Below are 23,183 nucleotides of genomic sequence, written 5' to 3'. Positions count from 1 at the left end.
CATTGTTCATTTTACAATGACACTGAGTCGGCTGACAAAAATGTGCGTCAACTCTGGGTCTAATCAGCTAATGCATTGACTGACTTTTAGCAGGTGGGCCTGGTGTTGAGACCAGGACTCTATGGGGGTCAAATTCTGAAATCCTGTAATTCAGTCTGAGCATGTGGAGTGTCATTTGGTTTTCTCTTTCCCTTCAGCAGCAGTGCTGTCTGCAGTGTGTCTCCACAGAACCGTACCGTCTTATGTCTGTCTTTGTCCTTCAGGTGTCCCGCCCACCGCCGCCTCCTCCCGACCCCACATCCCTGCCAGCCATGAAGAGGAGCACCGTGCTCTCCACTGAGGTCAGAGTCCAAGGCCTGGTTAGCTGAGGAGGCTGCTGGTGTGTTGTGCAGGTCTTGTATCTGTCAGGATGCTTCATGTCAGCGGCCGGCTGTCCCAGAGTCACCTCAGCTGTGATACTGGTGACGACACGGGGAAGAGCAGGCAGTGTCTGAAGTGACAGCTTTTAGTAACTGCTTGCTTTCATGAATAATCCATCACTTTGAACCTGCCCCTTGTACAGTGCAAGTAGAGGCAGAACGGATTGAACTTCAAGCTGATTAATGAACTAATTTCAGTCTTTGCTGGTATTTCCTGAGCTTTACCTGTTTATTAGCAAGCTGCGCTAACTAGCTTCCACTTTCTGAGTTGGATCCAAACAGTCCACTTTTTCAACAGCCCCATATTCTGACTGATGAAAAGGGGCAGACGGCTTTTAAAAAATAAATATCACATTTCTGCTCCCCAGTGAATGTAAAGCTGCTAAAATATCTAAAGCAGGAGAATGAACAGGCAGAAGACGCTGCAGAAATCATCTGGTCCCACTGTTAGAGGTACAACAATAAAAGAGGAGCTAAACATTTCCAAAACATAAATAAACAGATACAGACATTTATTATTCTTAATAAATGAGACTAATGATTTTCCAAAGTCTCTGATCAATATATAAAGGTTTGACTGGTTGTAGCTTGGAGTTTGATGTGTTCTGCAGAAGAAATGTTCAATAGGCCTCTTCTCTCAGGTTTTCTCTTTGATTAGCATGTGCTTATTTTGTCAGATCTTGATTACTGTGTGCAAATCACAGCCGACTGAGGAAACATTAGATGAGGGGGAGGAAGTTCAGAAACATTTGCACACTCAGTGGCTTTAACCAGTTGTTTCTTAAGCTTTTAACATTTAAAAGAAATTACACTTTAGTTAAATGCCAAGACTGAAAAATCTGTCACTTGCAGAAAGCATTATTAGTGATTCATTGTTTACAACGTGCTCTGTCCTCAGTTTGCCTTCGTCCCAGTGTGTATCTGCAGAGGTGATGAGAGCTGGAGGCTGCTGGTCCATTAGCATGTTAGCACAGGTTACACACATGTATAAAGCTACGATTGCGTGTCTGACGTCAGCTACCACCAACGACACTGGTGGCCATCTCTAACCTTTATGCTGCAGATTTCATGACTAGTTTTTCCAGGATTGTGAAGAACACTGGTCCTTTGACTGCTACAGTTCATCATACAGGGCTAGTCTTGTAACCAAATCCTGAACTGTTATAATGTGCTTGTAAATACTGATAAATGAGGTTGTATTCTGCAGGGGGAATGACTTTGCAGTCACGCGTGAGTGAATATAGCAGAAAATGCATTAGTTACTATAAATTCCTTAGTGGAGTAGCCAATAAAACGCCTCCTTATACTTCGCCTGGTCCTCGGTATCATCAAACGTGTCAAATTTCTTCAGCTCACAGGTTTTTACAGCTGTATAGAAGCTGGTCCAGGGTCTGAAAATATCTGTGAGACGTGTGTCACTGGAGTCCACAATGTCTTATCACACATTTGAGGGTCTGCAGAATAAATGTATTGCACGCTAACATTAGTGTGATAACGTGTCCTAATCCAGGCTATTTGGGCCTCTTGTTTGTTTCTCCTCAGGTTTCCAGAAGCACCAAAACTACAAAATATACTTATGTCCGACTGAACGACCTGAAGGTTGGATCTGTGGTCAACGTGTACGGGGTGGTGGTCTTCTTCAAACAGCCGTTCAGGAGCCGGGGAACAGGTCGGTCTGAATCCCGGTCCAAGTGATGGACAAAACAATGTGACGTGATGTGTCTTTAAAGTGGAGGAAGAGTCTACAGCCTTGGTAGCAGCTCTGTGACACTATTCTTCCTGTCATGCTGACAATGACACTGCTTAAATGTGGATATTTGAGAGGTGTAATGTGCCTGTCTTAGCGTGTTAGCATGCTAACTTCTGCTGATTGTCATTGATCAAGCTGCTTCAATTTTTTCTGCACAAAATTACTAAAACGTACAGTAGGTTTCAGAAAATTTAAAACCAACTCAACTTGAGCAGACAAGTTAAGTAAATTAAGACAAACTAAGTTGACTCCCCTGTTTAATCACATGGACAGTTGTTACAGATTTTCCAGAGCGGCTGTTTAGATCAAATTCATGTTTAATGGGAAATTATTGTAATTATTATAATTAGTTGTAGTATTATAGTAAGTATACACTATAGTCATAAGCTTTATCAAATTTTCACTTAAAATTAAATTAGAAAATGACTTGAGATTATTACTGAATTTAATTAACATCAAATCATTGTGACAAAAGTTTATTATAGTGTTATTAAAATAAAATCTAAATTTGATTAGAGTAATTACACTTTTTTTGTAGTTTGTTCAAATGTATTTAGTATTTGTATTATTTAGTATTTGCCCACTATTTACTTTTGAGGAGAACGAGTAAGAGCAGCTACTGGAGTGAAGCAGAAAGAAAAGTTTGGGCCTTTTCAGCACCACAGATGCTCAGCAGCTGTTTGACATCTTTTTTTTTTTTTTTTTTTTTTGGAGACTTTTTAAAAAAACGTAAGAAGGATGGGTACTTATTGGTAAACCGAGCCTGGAAACATAAACCCCTTCACCTCCACTGAGACAGGAACGAACTGACAAACAAAAGAAGAGGGGAATCTTTTCATGAAGCGATAAAAGCTGGTTCCATGCTGAGCGAGAGCAGATGCACACTGCAGCAGAGTTTTTGTTTAGATGGAAATGTCTCCGATTACTCTTATAACGCACTCAGAAAGGTGTAAAGAGGAGCTGGATGGCAGTTGATGGTATAATAATGTTGTCTGCGCCTGCACAGGCTGTTCGTTGGGCTTTAAGAGGTTTAAAGTACTCATCATCCACACACACTGGAAGCTGTGCTAATCTAAACCACCGAACCTCCTGTTTAGTCATTTACTCCGTCTCCCTGTTAACACACCACAGATGGTAATATCGTGAAGGAGACAGGGAGCGGGTTAGATCTGAGGAGCAGCGGTTAGAGGCTAGCGCTCGAACGACAGTGTCAGAAAAAAAGAGCGATGGAAATGATAAGGCAGCAAACACCTGACCTGCAGCCGCAGGATGATGAAGTGTTTCTGAGGGATAATAAAGAGAAAGCAGCGTCTCAGCTGGAAACTGTCCAGACTTTGTCATCATCTTTGTGGATCCTTCAGGCGTCTTTTAGAAGTAAACAAGGAATATTAGAAAAATCCATCTGATCAGACACTGGAGAAACACACACGCCAAGATTCACACTCACACTGTCACACACACACACACGTGTGCACAAATGATGGATTTGAAAACTCATAATTTTCCAAAGGCAGTATCACTTTGGCTAATTAAAAATGATTGTATTGGTATTTATGTGGGAACAACACAGACGTCGAGTTTATTTACTTCAATGACATCAATAAGCATCATTTAAATTAGATTACTTACATGTAAATGCTCTTTGCAATGCAGACACTCAAACATATATTTTCTCTGCTGCTATTTATTGTTGCTTACTGAACAACGTTTATGTTTACACTGCTATATCTACTGTAGGATGAGACCATTTTGGCTGATAAGTTAGCCGTGCAGATAATTCATAAAATGCATTTCAGGTCCACAAATTCCAGTGATCTAAACAAAAATGCTGTGTTGTTTTTAAGCGTGCTTTAAATTTTATTTTGCACATCAGGGTTAGAAAGAAGCAAGACTTTAAAGTGTGACAGCGTCCTGACAGTGGTTTTTTTTTTAGCAGTATGTGTATGCGTGCTTAGTGACAGAGCTGTTCTTTATCCTTTTTGTTAGTGCTTGGATTAGTTTTACGTCCTGAACACTAGATGTTTTCTTTCCACAGATTTCTGCTCCAGCCTGAAGATCACGGATCAGTCCAACCAGAAGATCAGCTGCACCATCTTCTGTGACAAAGTGGACAGTCATCCCAAGATCTTTCAAATTGGAGACATCGTCCGCATGCACAGATTCAAGGTCCAGCCTGGATTACTGTCTCTTTCACTAATCCCTTCTCATGGTGTTGAATTAAAACTGTGTTGTTTTTGAACAGAGGATATGGAAGGAATAAATGACGTCCTGTCTCCCTACACAGGCACAGTTCTTCAAAGATACCATCATGCTGGTCAACACCTTTGGTTTCTCTGTGATGGCATTTGACGGGGCAGTAGGCGGAGCCATGGAGCCGCGGACTTCCAGCCGCACCTACCACTTCGACCAGGACGACCAACGGGCCGTGGAGGAACTTCGATTGTGGGCAGCGAACCAGGGTCTCCTCCCTCTGGTTCCCACAACACCTCTGTCTGCTGTGCAGCCCAAAACCTACTTCAACCTGACCTGCCAGCTGCTTGCCAAAGCTCCCGTCGACTCTACCTGCACCTTGCTGAGGGTAAGAAATCTGAAGGAAAGCTGCTCTCACAGGTACAAATGCAAAACGCAGCAGTGACTAATGGGTTTATTTTCTGCTGACATGGGCTTTAGAGGCTAACGGGTCAGAGAGTGGAGTGAGAAAATGAAATTTTCACATTGAAAATAGACTAAATAATAACTGCTACACCTCAACGTCACCTCGTTTAAGCCCCAGCACCAAAGATGAGTGAGGTGTTATGGGAAACACTGTGAGGAGGGAAAAAATTACCAGCAATTAACACAGGACCATCACTTTGATAGTTGTTGCAGTCACAGGCTGACGATAACAACAGTAGGTTTCCTTTCTGGTGTTTCCTGCTGATAAACAACAGATCTGAAAATCCCTGTGTTCACACTGCAGTGACCAGGAAGCTTCACTGGAGGCTGTTTACTGTTGTTGTTCTTACTGTCTTGGTTTATTACCCACAGTCACTGTTTTTTTTTTTTTGTTGTTGTCAATGTTGATGCGACTTGTTGTCTTGCCAGGAAGCTGCACCATGTTTTAAACTTAACTCTTTAACCTGCTTTGATTTTGAAACTGAAGCTTGAAGTTTTTTTGTTTTTTTCCTTCTGGTGTTATTGAGCTGTTCAGTCTACATCTGTCTTGTCGTAAATCCACTTCACATTGTCTTGGCCTGAGTAGGAGGGGGTCTCATATATTTTATCTGAGTCCTCCTGAGCGGTTTCACCTGCCGTCTCAGTTTTCAGAGCAGAAATGAGGCTGTAAGTGACGGCTGGTCTCCTGCCAGCGAGGCTGATAGAGGAGATAAATTTCAACAGGGTTTGGCAGCGAATGCCGGTCTGCTGCCGGTTCCATTTCTAAAGCAGCTCTGAGTTGTTGTTACTCAACACATGCAGGAGCGGACGTTTTTTGATGAACAGATTTTTGTTGTCACCTGAGATCATGTTCAGCTACGGGTTTGTTGAACGTTGCTCACAACTGCATCACCGTGCAACAGCCAAATGTTCCTTAAATAATGTGACTGTGACGGATTAGGCAGGACAGACTTCTGCAGAAGCTGTGGATCAAACGCTGCAACCTGTTTTCACTGACTGAACAGTGCTGGAGCTTAAACAATGAATGCATTAGTCAACTGACAGAAAATGATGAGCGACCGTTCAGATAGTTAAGAGTAAATCAGTGAATCATCTATGTCAAACAGAAACCGGTGTTTTGGTTTCAGCTTCTTCAGTGAGACTAATTGTCGATTTATTTCTTTCTGTTTAATGTTATAAACCAAATGTTGTGGGTTTTGGACTAAATAATTCACCAAGAAAATAAACGGCACATTAATCAATTATGAAAATCATTTTTATGTGCGGCAGTAAACAGTGTTTCTTCCATGTGTTTTTATCAATTGCCTACACTACATAAATAAAAAAACTTATTTTTCTTTTTCCTGTCTTCTGGTGGGATCTGTCAGCTTACATATTTTGGATTTATTAGTTTTGAGTTTCTGGTCTCTCTAATTTTCAACCTCCATGTCAACACATTGGTGATGTGTGTTTCTTTCACTGATCATCAGATTCAGACAGTTATGGACTGAAAGCTCTTATGTTTAGGGTTGTTGTTCTGCTGAATGCTAAAATGATGTCTGATTTTTATGTCTGATTCTGAGCACACTATATCGCTCTGCATTCATCCTGTTGCTCCCATCTTGCAGTGAAATCATCCATCAGTGTCAGGGTGCTGGTTCCTGTGGGGGCCGTCACAGAACCACCACCATGTGTGACAGTGGAAGTGGTGTGATTTAGGTTATGAGCTGTTCCTCTGGTTTCTCCGTACTTGTTTTTAACTGTGCCTGCGTCGACCTGCTTTTTTTGTTTTAATGTTCCCAACTGTGGATAGACTCCTGTTTCTTTCCCGTAACTCGTTAACTTCTTCACTGGCACAGTTGCTTCTTTACTTTGATAATCGACAGTCAACCCACGTCTAAAGTCTAAACTGACGTCTGAGCCACACGTTTAAAAGGACACACAGCTGCCTGACAAACCTTTATCAGACGGATGTTCAACTGAACCACTGTAGTCTGGACACTGTGTGTTAAATGTGCAATTTCTCCCCACACAGTTATTTCAATACTGACCCGACCCTACTCAAATTAAAGCAGAGACTCTCATTTATTGTAGTACGGATTATTTATTTCAGATTGAGTGTACTGAAGCACGGAGCCTGGACTGTATATATGAAACACGGAGACGCGACTCTGGAGGATTCTTATGGTTGTGAAATGTTGCTAAACCCTTTTTGCTGTCACTGATGATGTTATTCAGCCGTTCAGGCTTTGTGACGCTGCACAGTTGAGTTGAATAGCCAGATGATGAATGGACTGCCATATTTCCCTGACAAAACTCTGACTCTTACTGTCTGTCATGTTTTCTGTTTCAGGTGTGGGATGGGACCAGGTGTCCTCGCAGTCTGCTGAAGGTCATAGTTGAGCCAAACGTCACAGAGGGACCATCTTCCTTGTCCAGTGCGAAAGAGAACCTCATTGCCAACGTCCTCGTCTATGACAACCACGTGGAGTTCGCCAGGCAGCTGAAGGTCAGCGCTCACTCACAAAACAAAATACTGAGATCGATTTACCCAAATACAGTGTCTGGAAGCTAAAGTTGCCATCATCTGCTCATTTGTGGTCTCACATTTCTGCTGCTGACTCTGTGGGGACATGGTGGTACCAGTGTCCCCTGAGGATAAACGTTCATGAGGTTGTTTCTCATATCGATGATGTTGTTGGTCTCATTCTGTGTTCAGATAGTTTCTGATTTATATCATAGTTTTTGCAGTTTGGCACTGTTGAGTATTTGATTTAGTTTCCTATGTGTGCTTTAAGATAATATTTAACATCTCTTTGGATTCTCGTGTCTTTTTAATTAAATAGTATTTTATTTCCCCTTTCGTATTTCTCAAAGAAACGTATGAAAAAATATCTTTTTGGTATCAGTACTGAAACCCTGCACCTCCGGCCTATTGAAATTACAGCAAATGTTACTAGTGAACAGACATGATTGCACATATAAAGGATAGAAAACAAACCATTTTTAATTAAATCCTTAAATCCTAATTAAGTCCTTAAGTCAAACCTCAGTTCTGTATTGTGACAGAGAAGCCTCCATGCAGGTTTCCTCGACCTTGTGCCCCCTCACTGTTCGGTGAAGAGCCGTTCTTCTCCTTCTTTATATTAAACATTCATTTCACTCTCTTGTTCTACAAAACAAAACTAGTTTGTTCTCCGCAGCTCTGGCTGACCTCGGATCGCGCTCCACACAATAATTACTGTGAGTTTTTAATAAGGCTGCGCTCGGAGACCTTGGTTTGCCCGACTCCATCTTTCTCTCGTCTTTCGTCTTTGTTTCTCTGACACTCATCACAGCTGTTTTTAAATCTCATGGTTTTAGTTTACATTTAGTGTTGCTGTCACTCAGTACCTGTCATGACTCTCAATCATTTCTATCAATAATACCGGCACTGTACTAAGTTAATGTCTGGGAACACGGTGGCTTCACTGAGGCCATTTATAAAGTGACAATGTAAACAAAGCGAAAGGCATCACTAAGTCCTGTGATCTGGGTGAGTCACAGCTCTCACCTTTTTAATCTGGTGCACTGTTCCTTTACTTTTGAACACTTGGCATCAGTCGTCATCTATCCGCTATCAAGAAGGCAGTCTGAGTCCCATGTCATTTTTTTATTCTCCAGCTAGCAGCTGAAAATTGCATATCATTATGAAGTAAGCGAGCTCAACAATGTGCAGCTGTGGGAGCTGTTAAATTTGTGCTGTAGTTGGGTCTGATTGGAGTCGAGTCATTTTTCTGCTCCAAGTGAGACAAAATTACCCAGAAAAGCCGTGTGTGAGGGCTTTATAGCTGCCCCTGGGTGTGTTTATAAGATTCTTGCACAGTGTCACCAAAATATTAGCTTGAAATTTGAATAAGCATCATACCCTACACACTGTCTTGTACAGATGAGCACACTTTACTGATGTTTGAGCATCTCAGCTAAAGTTTATTCTCATCTGTGCCTTTTTGGTTCTTTTTTTTCCTCCTTTTGTTTAGCTGACGTATTTATTTCCAGCTATTTCTGTGCATTGATGTCTAGTCTTTCTACCCCGACTTCTTTTGTGCACAAACAAGAGCAGTGCTGATTGGCTGCACTTGCCACACTGGAGAGACGGCAGGAGGAACAGAAGAAAAGTTTTGCTAAATTTGGCTGAATTTGTAATGAATTGGAATCGTGGGCTGTACCTTTAGGTTCAGGTTCGGCGAACTCCGGACCACATTAGGTCGGAGACAGCCGTCCAGCATTGTGTGATGGTCCGACAGAGGAGTCGCTGTGTCTGCCGTGATTCAGGTTCATTCTGATTCTCCTAGATTTAATGTAACACCAGACAAATCCACCCAAGAATGATTTCTCTCTGTCTGGTGTGTGTGTGTGTGTGTGTGTGTGTGTGTGTGTGTGTGTGTGTGTGTGTGTGTGTGTGTGTGTGTGTGTGTGTGTGTGTGTGTGTGTGTGTGTGTGTGTGTGTGTGTGTGTGTGTCTGTAACAGGGAAGCTCATCCATCTTGATTCAGGTCTCAGACATACATTACATCGTGTCAGTTGCAGTCACATTGAATTACAGGACAAACTACACACAGGAGCTGCTGTTTCCAACACACACACACACAGTGTAGCTGCTCTGCTGTTAAACCAGTTTTTTGTTTTTTTGCCTCTGCTGAGCACATGAGGCCCCGCTGGCTTTAGGTCACAGTGACCCAGGTTAAAATAACATTTCTTGAGCTTTAGAGCAGATGTATTTAAAGTCCACACAGATTTAAAGGAGTGATTGCTGATCATTCATGGGACCCTTTCTGTTTTATTGGCAGAAAGTCCAGTTTTTTTCCCCCTCTACTTACCAATATTATTACTTTTATGTATTTTAGGCCATTAACTGCACGTTATTGATTATGTTCCAATGATTCAGATCAGATTTATCTTTGGGTTTTGACCTAAATGAGATTTGAAGATGTTAAATTTTACTTCTGGGAAATATGAAGGATCTTTTTCTGGCTTCATAAGAATAATTGACAGATTTAAACAACACTACAATACTAATTTTACATATTAAATTTAGTTGTCCATTTTATTAGGAACACCTGTACAGCCGTTAAATTTACTTTAATGATCCATTTACTATCATGCTCAGTTTTTACTCTCACCCTGATTTTAAATTATGAATACAGGTCTAAGTGTTTCTAATGTTCTGCCACCCTCATGTACTTATATGGCAATGAGAGAAAATTAGAAACACGTTTCCCACAGTGACTCCAACGACATTATAAAATCATTAGACATGTGATTCAGTGCAACGCTGTAGATATTTTTGTGGTGTGACTTGATCCAGTTCCAACATTTCTGTGGAAGAAATGTTTGCACCTTGCGAGCACTTGCTGAAGTGACTAACTGTGATTCTATACTGGTGTGTGCTGCATGTGTCTGGAGCAGAATGTGTCACATACGTGCCTGAAAAACCTGAGGAGCTTCTGCTTAGGGCACATAATTAGCCACAGACCGAAACTCCTCCTGGAGGCTCGGCGCTTTCACACCTGTAGTTTGGTCCAGACCAATGGGAATTAATACAGTCTTTGTTTTTAGTTTTGGTTTGGTTTAAATTCACACTGGTGCCGTAGGATCGTTGATTCACTACGTTTTATGCACAGAGTAGGGTACCAGCACACTGTTCTATATAAAGATGTATATATTTATATACGCACTGTTGCTTCCTGAAGAGTTTGCAGTTAACAGATATAATTACAGATATTAGTTGAGCTTGTGCGTTGATGCTAAAACTACAGTTTTACAGCTGGTCCATTAGCTTTCACACACTGAAACAACCTGCACCAGAGTTTGCTTGTTTAATCCATAGCAGAGAGAGGTCTTGTGTCCAATTAATGTCCAATTAAAAATATTAAGTGAAAAACAATCAACATTTGCTCCACCAGGTGACATGAAGGCTGGAGTTATTCTTAACAGCAAATGTGTACTTTTTTTTTTTTTTAAGACGATCCCAGTTTAAAATCCTGATCCTTTTGTCTTTTCGTTGCTTTCCAATGTCATTTCCTTCTTTGTACTTCAGAAAAGACAGAATGACTCTCTAACATTCATGAATTCAGTAAATAACCATGTTTATAAATATTCCCTCCAGTATGAAAAACACTTTTTAAAAATTATAGTGTGTTATGTCTAAAGAGTTCTTGTCATCGCAGCCATAAATACCTTCTCACTCGTCTCTCTATTCTGCTTGGTGTGTCCCTCCTGTATTTTAGATTGGTAAACAGTGTGTGGACCTCTACGGAAAAAGATGGTGGGACACCAGGAGCTTGTTTGTCCTCTTTGTGTGTCCAACCCCGTAATAATCACAAATAACTGTTCTAACTACAGTTATGACTGAATCATAGCTATGGAAACCACTTGGCCTCCTGCTGAAGAGCTAATCCCACGCAGCCACCTTCACACTCAGCAAGATAAATGTGTTGACATTGACCTCTGAGATCCAGCGACTTTCTCTCCTTTCTTTACTTTTTCTGCTAATTCCTTTATGGCAGTGTCGTCTCGAGGGCCACACAACTCCTGTGATCACAGCACGTCTGTGGCACTTTTACTCAGAGGTTTCTCTTCTGCGTTTGCTTGTACAAGAACTTGCCTTTTATTTTAACCTTGATTTTTAACTACTGAAGGTTTAGAACAGCCTCAGATCTTGAAAGCTTTGAGACCTCAGATGTTTGAGCGCTGGAGGTTTGGTGCTCAGCTCTCAGTTAATGTTTTCAGATGTTTCAGTTTGTCAGATCGTCGGGTTCGATGCAGAACTACCAGATGTTCTCTGCGACATAACTTTGTGATCCTGAGGCCACAGCAGCAGGAGCTTTTGGGAATAAGATGTCCTTTTTCACCGTTTTCTCTAGGCCAGGACATATATATGTATTTCTGGGCTACTACTAGGAATTATTTTTGTTCTGTTGTCTCTTTTTCTATTTTATGACTATATCATATCAGAAACAGCCTTCACATGGGGCCTGATTCTGTGGTGATGTCTTCAGATTTATTTACTCTGTCAGATCAATAGCTGATACCTTCCCCAAAGATCTTCGATCAAAATTACGTGAAAGAGAAAAGCAACAAATCTTTGCAGCCAAATGTGAATAGAAAAGCCTCATTTTGAACTCACCACCTCTTAACTGAACCTGGTGAGCAAGACGTTTGTATTTCTGTCCAATTTTAGCTCAGCCAACAGAAAGAAAAGGAATCTCTTGGAGTATTTACTGTAGTATCTATTTACTTTCTTTGTATGTGAGAGCGGGGTCCTAAGTTCAATGTTTTGAAGTTGTTTAGAAGAGACAGGAGCTTTTTCTTCCTGTGCAAAACTCGTGAGTTTACACTTTTAATGGTGATAGAATATGACTGAAATTACTCTGATTACTCTTCATTAATATTTGCTTCATTTAGCAGTCATTTGCCAAAGTAAAGTTAATTTCTTCTCATTCATTTACCTAATTATCGCAGTATGAAGTTATCATCCGTCAGTTGTTGTTGTCGGGGAGTCATTTAAGCGTCGAGTGCGTGAGGCCGAGCGGGGTCTGTCGTACTGTTGTGGAGTGTGAACGGCTAAACACACTTTGTCAACACATGATTTGACATGAAATAACATTCAAAGTAATGAAGGGAGATCATCCGAGGGGGTGGGGGGGTCACTGGTTTAAATTTAATTCAGCGAAATGTTGTAGATGAAGCAAAATACTCAGAGCTGGAAGAGGGTTTGTTGTACGGTAGTGTGTTAAACATTTACATCTCTGGACACGGATCCTTGGGAAAAGAATATTTCTACACCAAGTCAGAATCCACCAGAAACCAGGCCGACCCTCTGTGTTGACAGGCTGCAAACGAAACACCGAGCAATGGAGAAAATTGCATTTTCATTTCATTAGTTTCTGCTAAATGACATTACAGGCAAGACGGAGGGCGAGGCAGCAGCACGACTTCACCGACCTCGTCTGCATGTTGTCTAGTGAACGTCAGCACAGACCGAAGTCCGTAACATTAAGGGTCATCACACAATTAATGACAGGAACGAGGAAATAACTGATTTCACAAATATACAAGAACATTTTCATCGAATTAATAAAAGAATTTTCACCTGACCCAAAACACACCGACTCAAACCGCCCCCATCCTCTCAGCACTGGAGTGTCCTGATTAATGTCGGGACTGATACATGGACTGACAGTGATTTCCAGGGGGACACCACCAGTTTAGAGAAGGATTTCTAGAGTAGTTTGTTTGGGTGTCCCAGTAACGATCAGGTTTTTGGAGTCTGCACTCTACAGTTGGGCTATGGGAATATTCTGTTTAGGGTCAAGCTGTTTGGAGAGAGAATCAGGTTTTAGACCAGAGTATAAACAAACAGGCTCCATTTCTTGTTCTGTGATTACGATTGTCTGAGTATTTGTGAGACGTGACTCTGGCACAGGCACCATATGACAGAAGTGAAAATAAGGAGGAGAGACTGTCAGGTGTGTGAAAACTCTCAGCTGAGGTGTAATTAAATTAATTTTAGATTCTGTTATTGCTCCTTAATAGAATAGTCACGTTTAGCGGGAATTTCATGTATAAACACATTTTCTGCCTTTTCAGGTGTCTGACTGAAAACACAGCAGATGCATGAATCCAGTGTTGTGCATTAAAGTGAGCAGTGTAGTGAGGGTACTTTCCTAAATAAGTCCAGATCCACCAACATCTTTTAGCCAACATGCAAACTGGTTTGCTAAAAAGCCTTTATGATGATCTGTCGTTAGACACATGATGGACGTACGAAAGGGGTTTAATCTGACTCGTGTCTTCTGTTCTTGTATTAAGCCTTTTGCGTCCGTCTGTCTGCGGGAGTCCAGATAATACAAATCAGCTTGTTCGTGTCATGTTTCCAGCGGTGCCAGAATTTCTTTGTGTATGTTTATCGCACAGTGCATGTGCGTAGAACAAACCCATGGCTGTAATACACACATCCAATGTCAGTGGGCGTGGGATCAGCGCATCTTTTCACTTTAGGTCTGTTAGCGGAGCCGCATGAACACATTAGGCTGACAGCAGGGTCTGCACGGCCACATAAACCCTCATCTAACAGTCCATTTAAAACACTTAAAGCCTCAAAGTAAAGCTCAGAATGGTGGATCATGGGTAAAATGCCCCTTTGATTGGATTTTTTTGACAGGTGTCTCTTAACACCCATCTGTCAATTCACCTCTCACACACACACACACACCAGAGCTTTTCTAAAGAAGTGTTTGAACAGGAATATTTCCCCCAATTACCAGTCTCCTCAGGTGAATCATCGGTGATATTGTGCGAAATCGACTGAGGCGTTTCTGTGAGAAGAAGGCCATTAGGAGAGACCGGAGCCCATTATAATGAAGAGAGGAGCTGAGAACAAGAGAGCGAGGAGGTGTGCTGCAGTTAGTGTGTGTGTGTGTGTGTGTGTGTGTGTGTGTGTGTTGCTGCCTCCATCAATGATCCCTTCAGAAACACACACACACATATAATAAAAGATTCATTTGAATGGCACTTATTTAAAAAAAAAAAAAAAAAAAAAAAGAGGAAGCAGCAAAATGTTGTGTTCAGCTGTAAAGTCTGTCACTCCTACACAACCCTCGTCAACAGAAACACTCATAAACTTGTAGGAGGAGATGAGGAGCATGTAGGTTAGAGTGCACTGAGTGCTCTTAGTCTCCATGTACACAGTTTGAGTCTGTCGTGGCTTTTATGTGACTCTTTTGCACATTTCAGTCTGATAAACATGTTGCTGCTTGTATAGTAAAACCTTGGTCTGCAGGAAAAATGGCTGCTGATTTACTTTTGTTCCCTTGGATCACTGGAAACATACATTTTATATGATCTGATAGAAACAGGCTTATTTTAAATATTATGAATGTGCAGTACTGTGCAGATGTTTTAGACACTTCTTATCACACCATCAGGTGTCTGAGTGATCCCGGGTTCTTTATGCAGGACAACAGGCCCGTGAAGAACCCAATAGAGAACTGTTTTCAGAGGCAAGAAGTCCTGCAGTAGATGGTCTGACCCAGAAAAGCCCAGATCTTGGTACTGTGTCAGTCTGGGATCACATGAAGAGACAGAAACACTGGGACAGCTTGAATCTACAGAGAGAAGGGGGTTTCTGCAGATACTGGTTAGATTTAGGTTTTGTATGAAGTTCATTGATAAATAAAAAACTACTTATGTCATTTATATTAAAAGCTTCCCCTGTGTATTTTTACCACCTAAAACTTTTGCACAGTATTGTATTTTATAGTGGTGCTTTGAGTTGTACGCCAACATCAGCACGCTAACAGAGACAATAGATACAGTCTGAAACCTCAAGGAGCTGGAGGGGTTTGCTCCGTGTTCGCCAGCCTGACTCAGCCACTCTTTACACTCGACACGCTAATAAACACATATTTCACAGATACTGTATCGTCCCCGTCAGCACTTTAAAGCTGTGAAAAGATCTGAGTCTGTTTTTCGGCTTTTAAGCTGAACTCTGATGAAGTCGTGGTGTTTCCTCTCGCCCGTTTCCTGCCTCGCTCATTATTCGCACCACAGTGCGTCTCTCTAACTCCTCCTGTCTCTTCATATCCTTTCGTTCATCTCTTATTTTCCTCCTGACTCTGCCCTTCTTTATTGATCCATTTATCTTCCATGCTCTGCCTCCTGCTGTCCTCCTTCCTGTCTCAGCAGAATCTCCAGGTGTTTACCAGGTTACTTCTCCGTTCGCCTCATTTTCTCTTCCCGCTGTACCTGCACCGGCCTTTAGGCGCAGTCCTCCCCCGTTTTGTCTTGTCATTTCTGTTGTTTCAGATTCTCACTGCAGTTGTCAGAGTTAATGTGGAGGTTTCAAGAATATCTGTGAACTTCTGCTGAACTTGACTATTTCTTTAGGAGACATAGCGAAGAACAGTTTGACCCGAAAACCCGAAATAGACTCATGTTCTCCTCCGACATCACAGGAACAGATGTGATGTGGAAACAGCCTCTCCTTCCTCACATCTTCTTAGCACCGACCACATCGCTCTCATCTTAGAACTTGCTGTGAAATCTTCTGAGCCCTCGTCGGTCCAGCAACATCTGCTGTCTTACGGTTCTAGTTTCACCTACATAAGTAATAATTAATGATTAACTGCATGTTGGCTGAATTTAAATGTCCACATTTCCACAGACTTGTAACATACCCAGGCACCGCATGAGTCCTGAGGGGTGTAATCAATTTCTGCAGGGGCTTCAGACAGAGTCATGAGGCCGCACACTGTGAAGACGGCTGTAATTGGCATCACAATGGATGTGACGTAGACAAGAAAGTCATTATAGCAAAGAACAATTTGTCTACAGGCTATAGTTTCTAAGGCCATATTTTTTCACTGATGTATAAATTATTAATGTACTTGTATATGTGCGTTTGCTCACTTTTGAGCTGGTGCTGGTCTGTGTGTGTACAGTAGATCCTGCAGACTGTTGCTTTGTTTTAAAATATTGAGATTAAATGGCATTAAGATAAAGATGGAGATTGTCCAGCAGCTCTTACATTTACTTTTACACAGAAACTTCACTATATACAATAAACAGATAAAGGCACCCAGTCAATAACATGTAGCATAAATATCATATCAGCAGTTAATGTTAAAAACGTTCATGTCTAATGATTAATCCTCCCAAAAGTTAAACTTATTAACAAGGTTTTAATTTGGTGATTAGATATCATTTCCCTGTTACCAGTGTCACAGTGTATTGACTGAAACCTTGGTCTGCGTGTCCTGACGAGGGATGTTTTGAGTTCAGCCATTATGTTTCATTGCTCCTGCTTTTGTTTTCTTTAATTGCCGCATCCTGAAATATTGTGCGGAGAGTTTGAGCCATTGATTGTTATTCACACTGTCATCGTGTTCGGCTCCGACAGCTTCCGCTCATTATCTCATTTTTAGCACTCACGGTTGGCCGGGTGTACATTTCCATGTCATTAAATGTTTTTGGGGGGGTCACGAGATAATGCAGCGCTCTTTTTACTCCCACGCTGTTTCCTGTTTAGTGAGCACAGCTCTGTGGAAAATGAGACTTCATGTCGGCCTGCGGCCTCAAACTTCCCCCCAAAACCCACGGACCGCAGCAGAAATGCTGCTTCTCCCGGCGCTTGAGAAGGCAGCAGGGCATCGTTTAAACAACCCCGGGTTCAGATCCACATTCACACTGACGCTTCATTACACAGCTCTCATCTGAGCTTCATCTCCTGTACAGATGATTTATTTATATACTACAACTGTGGACAGATTTTTCCCTGTGTGAGGGGGTGTGATGTCCAATCCAAGCAGCAGAGATTAAAAAGCTTTTATTTTCCATCATGTTCATCGTCAGTTTGTCTGATAGTCTTCTGGCTCTTTATCAAGCCTTTTGATCAGAAAAACAAATTTCACATTCGTGTCGAGTAAAACTGCTCCCAGTTTGAGTAATAACTTCTCCCGCTGGGGGTTTTAACGTTGTGGTGGTCTGGACTTCCCTGGTGGCCTCGGGCACCACCTCAACCTTTGTGTTCTTTGATTATTCCTGAGCAGAGAGCTTGAACCTATTTGAAGAGTCTCCCGGAGAATAAAGTTAATAAACGAGTGGTTTATTTAGTAGTTCAGTCCTGTTGAGTACCGATAAACAAACAGACGTCAGAGCGGATCCTTCTGCTCAAACAGATTTGTCTTGGTGTCGAAGGGATTTTCTTCCTAATTAGTTAGCTGGGCTTTATTTAATCAAAGTCTAAATGAGATCAAAATGTTTTTTTTAAAGAGAGAACAAAATACACATTTACCAGAAAAAGAAATAAGGCCATTCATCACAATTTACTGTCTTTACTTTAATGTCTCTGAGATGCTTTGCAGTTTATTCCAGCAGTAAGGTGCCCAGCAGCAGAAACCAGTGTTTACCGGTTTATTCCAGCATGGACTTTTAAACACGATCTAAGCGACGAGTTTGTTTTTTTGTTTGTTTGTTGTTTTTTCTGCACATTTCAACTAATAATAAGAAAAAACTGTGTTTGATAAGCAGATAAGAAACTTTACATAATAGCAACAATAGCACCGAACGGTACAGGTGATGTGCAAGTATTGTTAGTGCAAAAAAACCTCAGGATCAGAATAACACTGATCATTATACTTAGTATACGTCGTGCAAGTAATGCAGGATGGTTAGATGATTTAAAACTGAAAAACATTTGTGTACATTCATATGAAAACAGTGTCAAAGCAGCATGTGTTTATTCATGTGTACAGTTTGTTGACTTGAAACTTCAGCTTTTTAATGTTGCAACGTCAAAAATCAATTTTGCAGCTCAGGCTTTAATAGAGCCTTGAGAGCCAAATGCATCAACAAAGGAAACATATAGATGTTCTTAAAGAGAAGCTTTATTAAATCCCCTGCTTCACGCTGCTGCTGCCTTTACAGTCTCTGGTGAGTGTAGTAAATCTCATAAATTTAAAGGGTTCATCTTCTGGGGAGTAGTAAAGTAATCTGGAAATTTATCTGAAGTCTTTAATGTTTTTGTCTTCAGTTTTCTTCATTGTTCATCTAGTCGTCTGTGTTTGGGATTATTTAGCTCAAACTAACAACCTTTTTAAATCGACCCGAAGTGGTAGTGGCTGCTTGGAGCAGTCATGTTCAGTTTGATTAAAAAGTTGTTTGGTGGAATGAGGAAAAACATCAGGTTTTGGGAGCCTGTTTGTTTATGTGATGTAAATTGAGATGTGAAGGGATTTGTTGACACTTCTTCTAATCGGTTTCCTGGCAGCCTGTAATCTTATTTATTGGCTGAAAAATTGTCAGATCAGTGGATGAAAATAGTCTGATTGTTTTACTTAAGGTGCTGTTGAGGTATTTAATCTGAAATGGTGTAATTCAGTCGGTCGCATGTTCCTCGTCGAGTTGCAGCATAAGCAGCTGTCGGGTCGGGCTGTGTCTGTCTGGCTTTTGAAGCCTGCTGCTCCATGAAGGAGCCTGAGTGAAATGAACGCACAAGTTTTTTTTTGGCTGTTTTATTGAGCCTCGTCTCGACGAGAAGCTGTGGAAGCCCAGAGCAATCTTTTGAATTTTAAGGGATCTTTTTTTTTTACTGAGCAGCCAAGCAGCACTAATACCATGAGACAGCGGCAGCGGCATCTTGGCTGTCGGGCGGTGGGCGGACAGTGGAGTGTTTAGTTTTCATACAGATCAAGTACTTACAGAAGCCGCCACAGGCTGCTCCACTCTGTTCCCTCAGCCTCTTTAAAAAGAAAATGGTTTGTTTGCAGGGGAAGCTGCGTGAAGACAGGCCATCGCTCTTTGAGCCGTGGGCCAGTGTGTCCTACGGCCCCCGAACGCCCCCTGTGCACATCCTGATGGTGATAACGTGCCTATTATACCAAGTGTTGTCTCGGCCGAATGATCTGACTGGTCGAAGAGCAGGAAAAGCCGATCACAAACCTGTAACGACGCCGCCGATCCTCCTGCTCCTGGTTGCTATGCCAACTGTTGCAGTAATGACGGCACCATGGGGCGATTTCCTCTTTTCTCCTGAGCTTTTATTTCCTTTAAAAAGGAAACACTCTGATAATCCTGGTGTCTAATGAAGACTTTAAACTCTTTCAACCACACACACACAAAGTAGAGAAAATAAGCAATGCAGACATCACACTGTCCTGTACTTTGTGCGTTTGCTATGTTGTGATGAAATACTCCTAAGGCCTTTATGTTACATCTTTAAGGTTTCCAGCTCTCTGGGTCCAGTCAATTACAACTGGTTCCAGTTTGATACCTGATCGATGTTATTGATGCCGAATAAAACCTCTGCTCAGTAGCCTACTTTAAGCAATAGGAGCACTTTTCACTGATGCTGGTTGATGCATTCAAGAACACTCTTACATCTGAGTGAAAATGAGAGTAAAAATAATACAAAATTGTCTATTATATAATATAATTCTTACATGAGACTGAAACTGCAAAGACCCACGAAGCAAACGTTCTTACCCCAATGAAAATAGTAATTACTGTCTAAACATAAACAAACATAGATCAACTTTGTATAAATAAAAAATTAGAAAATGTAGTTTTAGATCAGTGAATTTCTGTCGAAGCATAAGCAAACAAGATTTATCCATTAAATGTATCCAGACATTTCATGTTCTGAGGTTCAGCCCCCAGCCCGAGTCAAACCAAAGTAGAATCCAAAAGTGACAATTTGTCTTTTTACTTCTGTTTTTTTTTTTTTTTCTGATCTTTCTCTCTGTCAGTTTTTCACCTGCAGGTTTGGTAGTTTTTTTTTTTTTTTTTGGCTGAGTAGGAAAATGTCTTTCCCATTATGCTGCCAATCTCTAGTCGGTTGATTGCTTCAATCGTGGCAAGTTTTTCCACACTGGGGAAACTGTTTCATTATGGACCTGCTTCTCTATATGGACTCATGGAAGTCTGTTCTGGTCCCTGTGGACCTCTGAGACTAAGTTACCGTCTAGAATCAGAGTAAAAGAATTTTCCGGTACAACCATCTTGTGAATGGAGAAGGGAAGTCATCTGAAGAGGATCAACCACTTGTCATATAAACTGCACTTTTGCTTGGAGACCAATGCACCAGGGTCATGACCTTGATGCAGGTGACACCTGGGACCCTCATATCGTCTCCACAGGGACTCCTGGGAGTCTATTTTGTCTCTTACAAAAAAAACAAACAGAGGGGTTTAATCCAGACTGATGTGAACCAGGATGGAAAAAGAAACATCTGCAGTAAGGTACTGTACTTTAGGGTGCACTGACCTTGGTCCTGTGGTCAGATGAGTCATGTTCTGGTTTAAACTTTGTGCTGCTGTTATAATCACACCTGGCCTCTCAGGGCCGCTACTGAGGATTTAATGTGTGAATACAACCGGGAGGTTTGCCCAGACCGGCTCAGAGCCGACTGCTGCTTTCTCACAGTCTCCCAGCATTAGTCACTCTCTCAGTTCTGTGTCTGGCTGTTTCCAAACACAAACTGTGGTAAATTCTGCTAAACCCGCGTGTAGCTCTAAGAAAACACAGGCAGACTCCAGAGTACTTATGGTTGTTTTCTTCTGTCTCATTCTTCTAAACATCCAGGTCTCTGGGGATGAAATGAAACCCAGGCAGAGTCTGGGATTCTGCAAATAAAAATACTCTTATTGTTTGCTTCCTGCTTCTGAGGGACTTCTGTGATCTTAATAATGATTCCTATTCAAATGGCCTGTTTCTCCATGTACTTTCTGAAATGAAAGCATACACCCGAGGAAAAAGGAGGTGGAGAGCGCTGCTTCTCATTCTGTGGGAATTAAATCTAACTTCACCAAAACCACAATTCATTCAAGATTGAGACAATCAACCTGCAGTTAACCTGAAATAACAGACTCGACATCAGTGCAAAGAAGTTACGAACACAACACGTGCTTATTCACACGTCCGGCATCTAGAGACCCACGTTATTATTCACTTGGAGTCACCTGACGAACACACATCCAGCATTCAGATGAACAGTCAGAGGAATATTCTGTTATTTAGCTCCTGTCTCCACGTGACTCTCCACCTGCCTGCTGTTTGGTGCTGATCAGGATAGTGTACTGTGGGTTTAGAGCTTATTGGGTTTTTAGAGCCTTTTTTTCTGAAAACACAGCAGTGAGCAAACCAAAATGCTAAAAGTAGCAGAGCTGCAGATTCAGTGGTTTCACCGTGGGGTGATGTGGCATCAGCTGCACGCTCTTCATTAGTCACTATTGTAAAAAAAAATAATAAAACTTGTATCTCTTCACTGCTCTGAAGATTTTACCTGTAAATTCAAAATACACCAACACGGACTCTTTGCAGGAGACCAGGTGTGAACTTAGCCTGCCTAGATACTGTATGAGCTGTATGATGCTAAACAGCACAAGCTGAAAATGTGATTTGCGTCGTTTCTGAACGCGTCTGAAGACGGCTCCTCTAGGGATCAGTCATATTCACAGGTTACAGAAATGACTGGTGTTGATAGTCTGTGTAGATGAAAACATCACCTGCACTCAATGTATTTCAGCCCCTGTGAGTTAACCAGCAGCCACCAGCCATTAAAATAATACACAGGCAGGTAAACAATGAAATAACGCAGTTCATTTTTGCCGATGATGTTCAGGATCCTTCTAATAATCAAAGTTGACACATTTTCTTTTATTTTAGTGCTTTGTCAAAAATAATCAGAAAATCTCTTTTTCATTTTTTGGACTTTTTCTTGAGCTCATTAAATATTCTCTTCTCAGATCAGGACACGGGGGGAAAGTAAAAAAATAAAAAATAAAAAAGTGACTTTCATAGTTTCAGTCTTTGAACATTTTGAGCTTCACTCAGTTAATGGGCAAAATCTTATTTAAAGAAGCCACAGCATAGAGTGTATTCTCTATTTAAATTATCCTTCTGCTCTGCAGCTATAATTAAAGGTCATATAAATGCATGTCTGGGGCTCAAATCGACTACACGCTGTCATGTGGAGTCAGTAAAAAGGCGTCTGGAGAGTGAATCCGTCTGACACTTGATCAGTGAGGCGTCTGTTGATGATGAGAGCGAGGACAGATTTCTGTCGGCTGCAGGCTCCTCGTGACAGAGAGCTGTGGGATAGAAAAGAAATGACAAACCCTCTAAAACAGGTCCTTGGAATCAGTCACCACACGGACTGTGAGCCTGGTGCAACATTGCCCTCTGCTGACTGCAACGACCGGAGTCTACACTGAGCAGGGAAACAGGAACCCCTGCACCAGGTGAACAGTGAGATGAAGCGTGACCATAAACCATAAACCATATGGAGTTATAATTGGATTAGGTTTATTTATTTATTTAGGCAATTTCCATACAACAAGGTACAACAAAGTACAGCTGGGGCTGATGGGAACTGGTCTCGTGAACGTCATGGAAAATCATCTCGTTGTTGTTATAATGGATATTTTCCGACTGGATCAATCAGCTGATTAGAACAACACAAAGTCTGTCCTCTGCCCTCAAAGCCATGAATATTATTGAAGGTTTTGATGATAACCCAGAGAACCCACAGAGAACTGTCCTCGCCTCGTTCGTCCTGCTGAGCTTTTTGCTTCAGTGTTTTGTCTGTCTGGCACATTTGCTGTGCACGACCTGCTCAGCAGCAAAGAGTCTGAGACGGGCTGGTGAACAGAGCTGAGCATTGAGCAGCTAAAGAGCCAGAGGTTTCCCTCAGGAGGCGGTGGAGACCAAATGGAGCAGTGTGAATGTTGGACGTCCATCCATCAGGGGACACGAACAGGACTGGACAGGATGGTCATGGTGGTCTCCTGGACGTGGAGCTCGGCAGCTATTTTCTAAATTGTTAGCCAGGAATTCTTTCTA

The 23,183-nt window shown here is 41.6% G+C and overlaps 1 protein-coding gene across 2 annotated transcripts in view; it reads left to right on the top strand.

The window, feature by feature from the left end:
- Nucleotides 1-23,183, top strand: part of pot1 (protection of telomeres 1 homolog) — a 48,468-nt gene that overhangs the window by 18,243 nt on the left and 7,042 nt on the right. For both annotated transcript variants that reach the window (XR_003295992.1, XM_026312428.1), the window contains exons 6-10: nt 264-341; nt 1,962-2,088; nt 4,205-4,335; nt 4,454-4,747; nt 7,157-7,312. Coding sequence is in view for 1 of the 2 variants with exons in the window: in XM_026312428.1 (XP_026168213.1) it covers nt 264-341; nt 1,962-2,088; nt 4,205-4,335; nt 4,454-4,747; nt 7,157-7,312 (786 nt within the window). In the remaining variant the exon portion in view is untranslated. The remainder of the gene's footprint in view (nt 1-263; nt 342-1,961; nt 2,089-4,204; nt 4,336-4,453; nt 4,748-7,156; nt 7,313-23,183) is intronic.

Source organism: Mastacembelus armatus, chromosome 6, assembly GCF_900324485.2.
Source record: "Mastacembelus armatus chromosome 6, fMasArm1.2, whole genome shotgun sequence".
NCBI lineage: Eukaryota > Metazoa > Chordata > Actinopteri > Synbranchiformes > Mastacembelidae > Mastacembelus > Mastacembelus armatus.
Note: the sequence above shows the minus strand (reverse complement) of the source record. Positions and strands in the feature narration are given on the sequence as shown.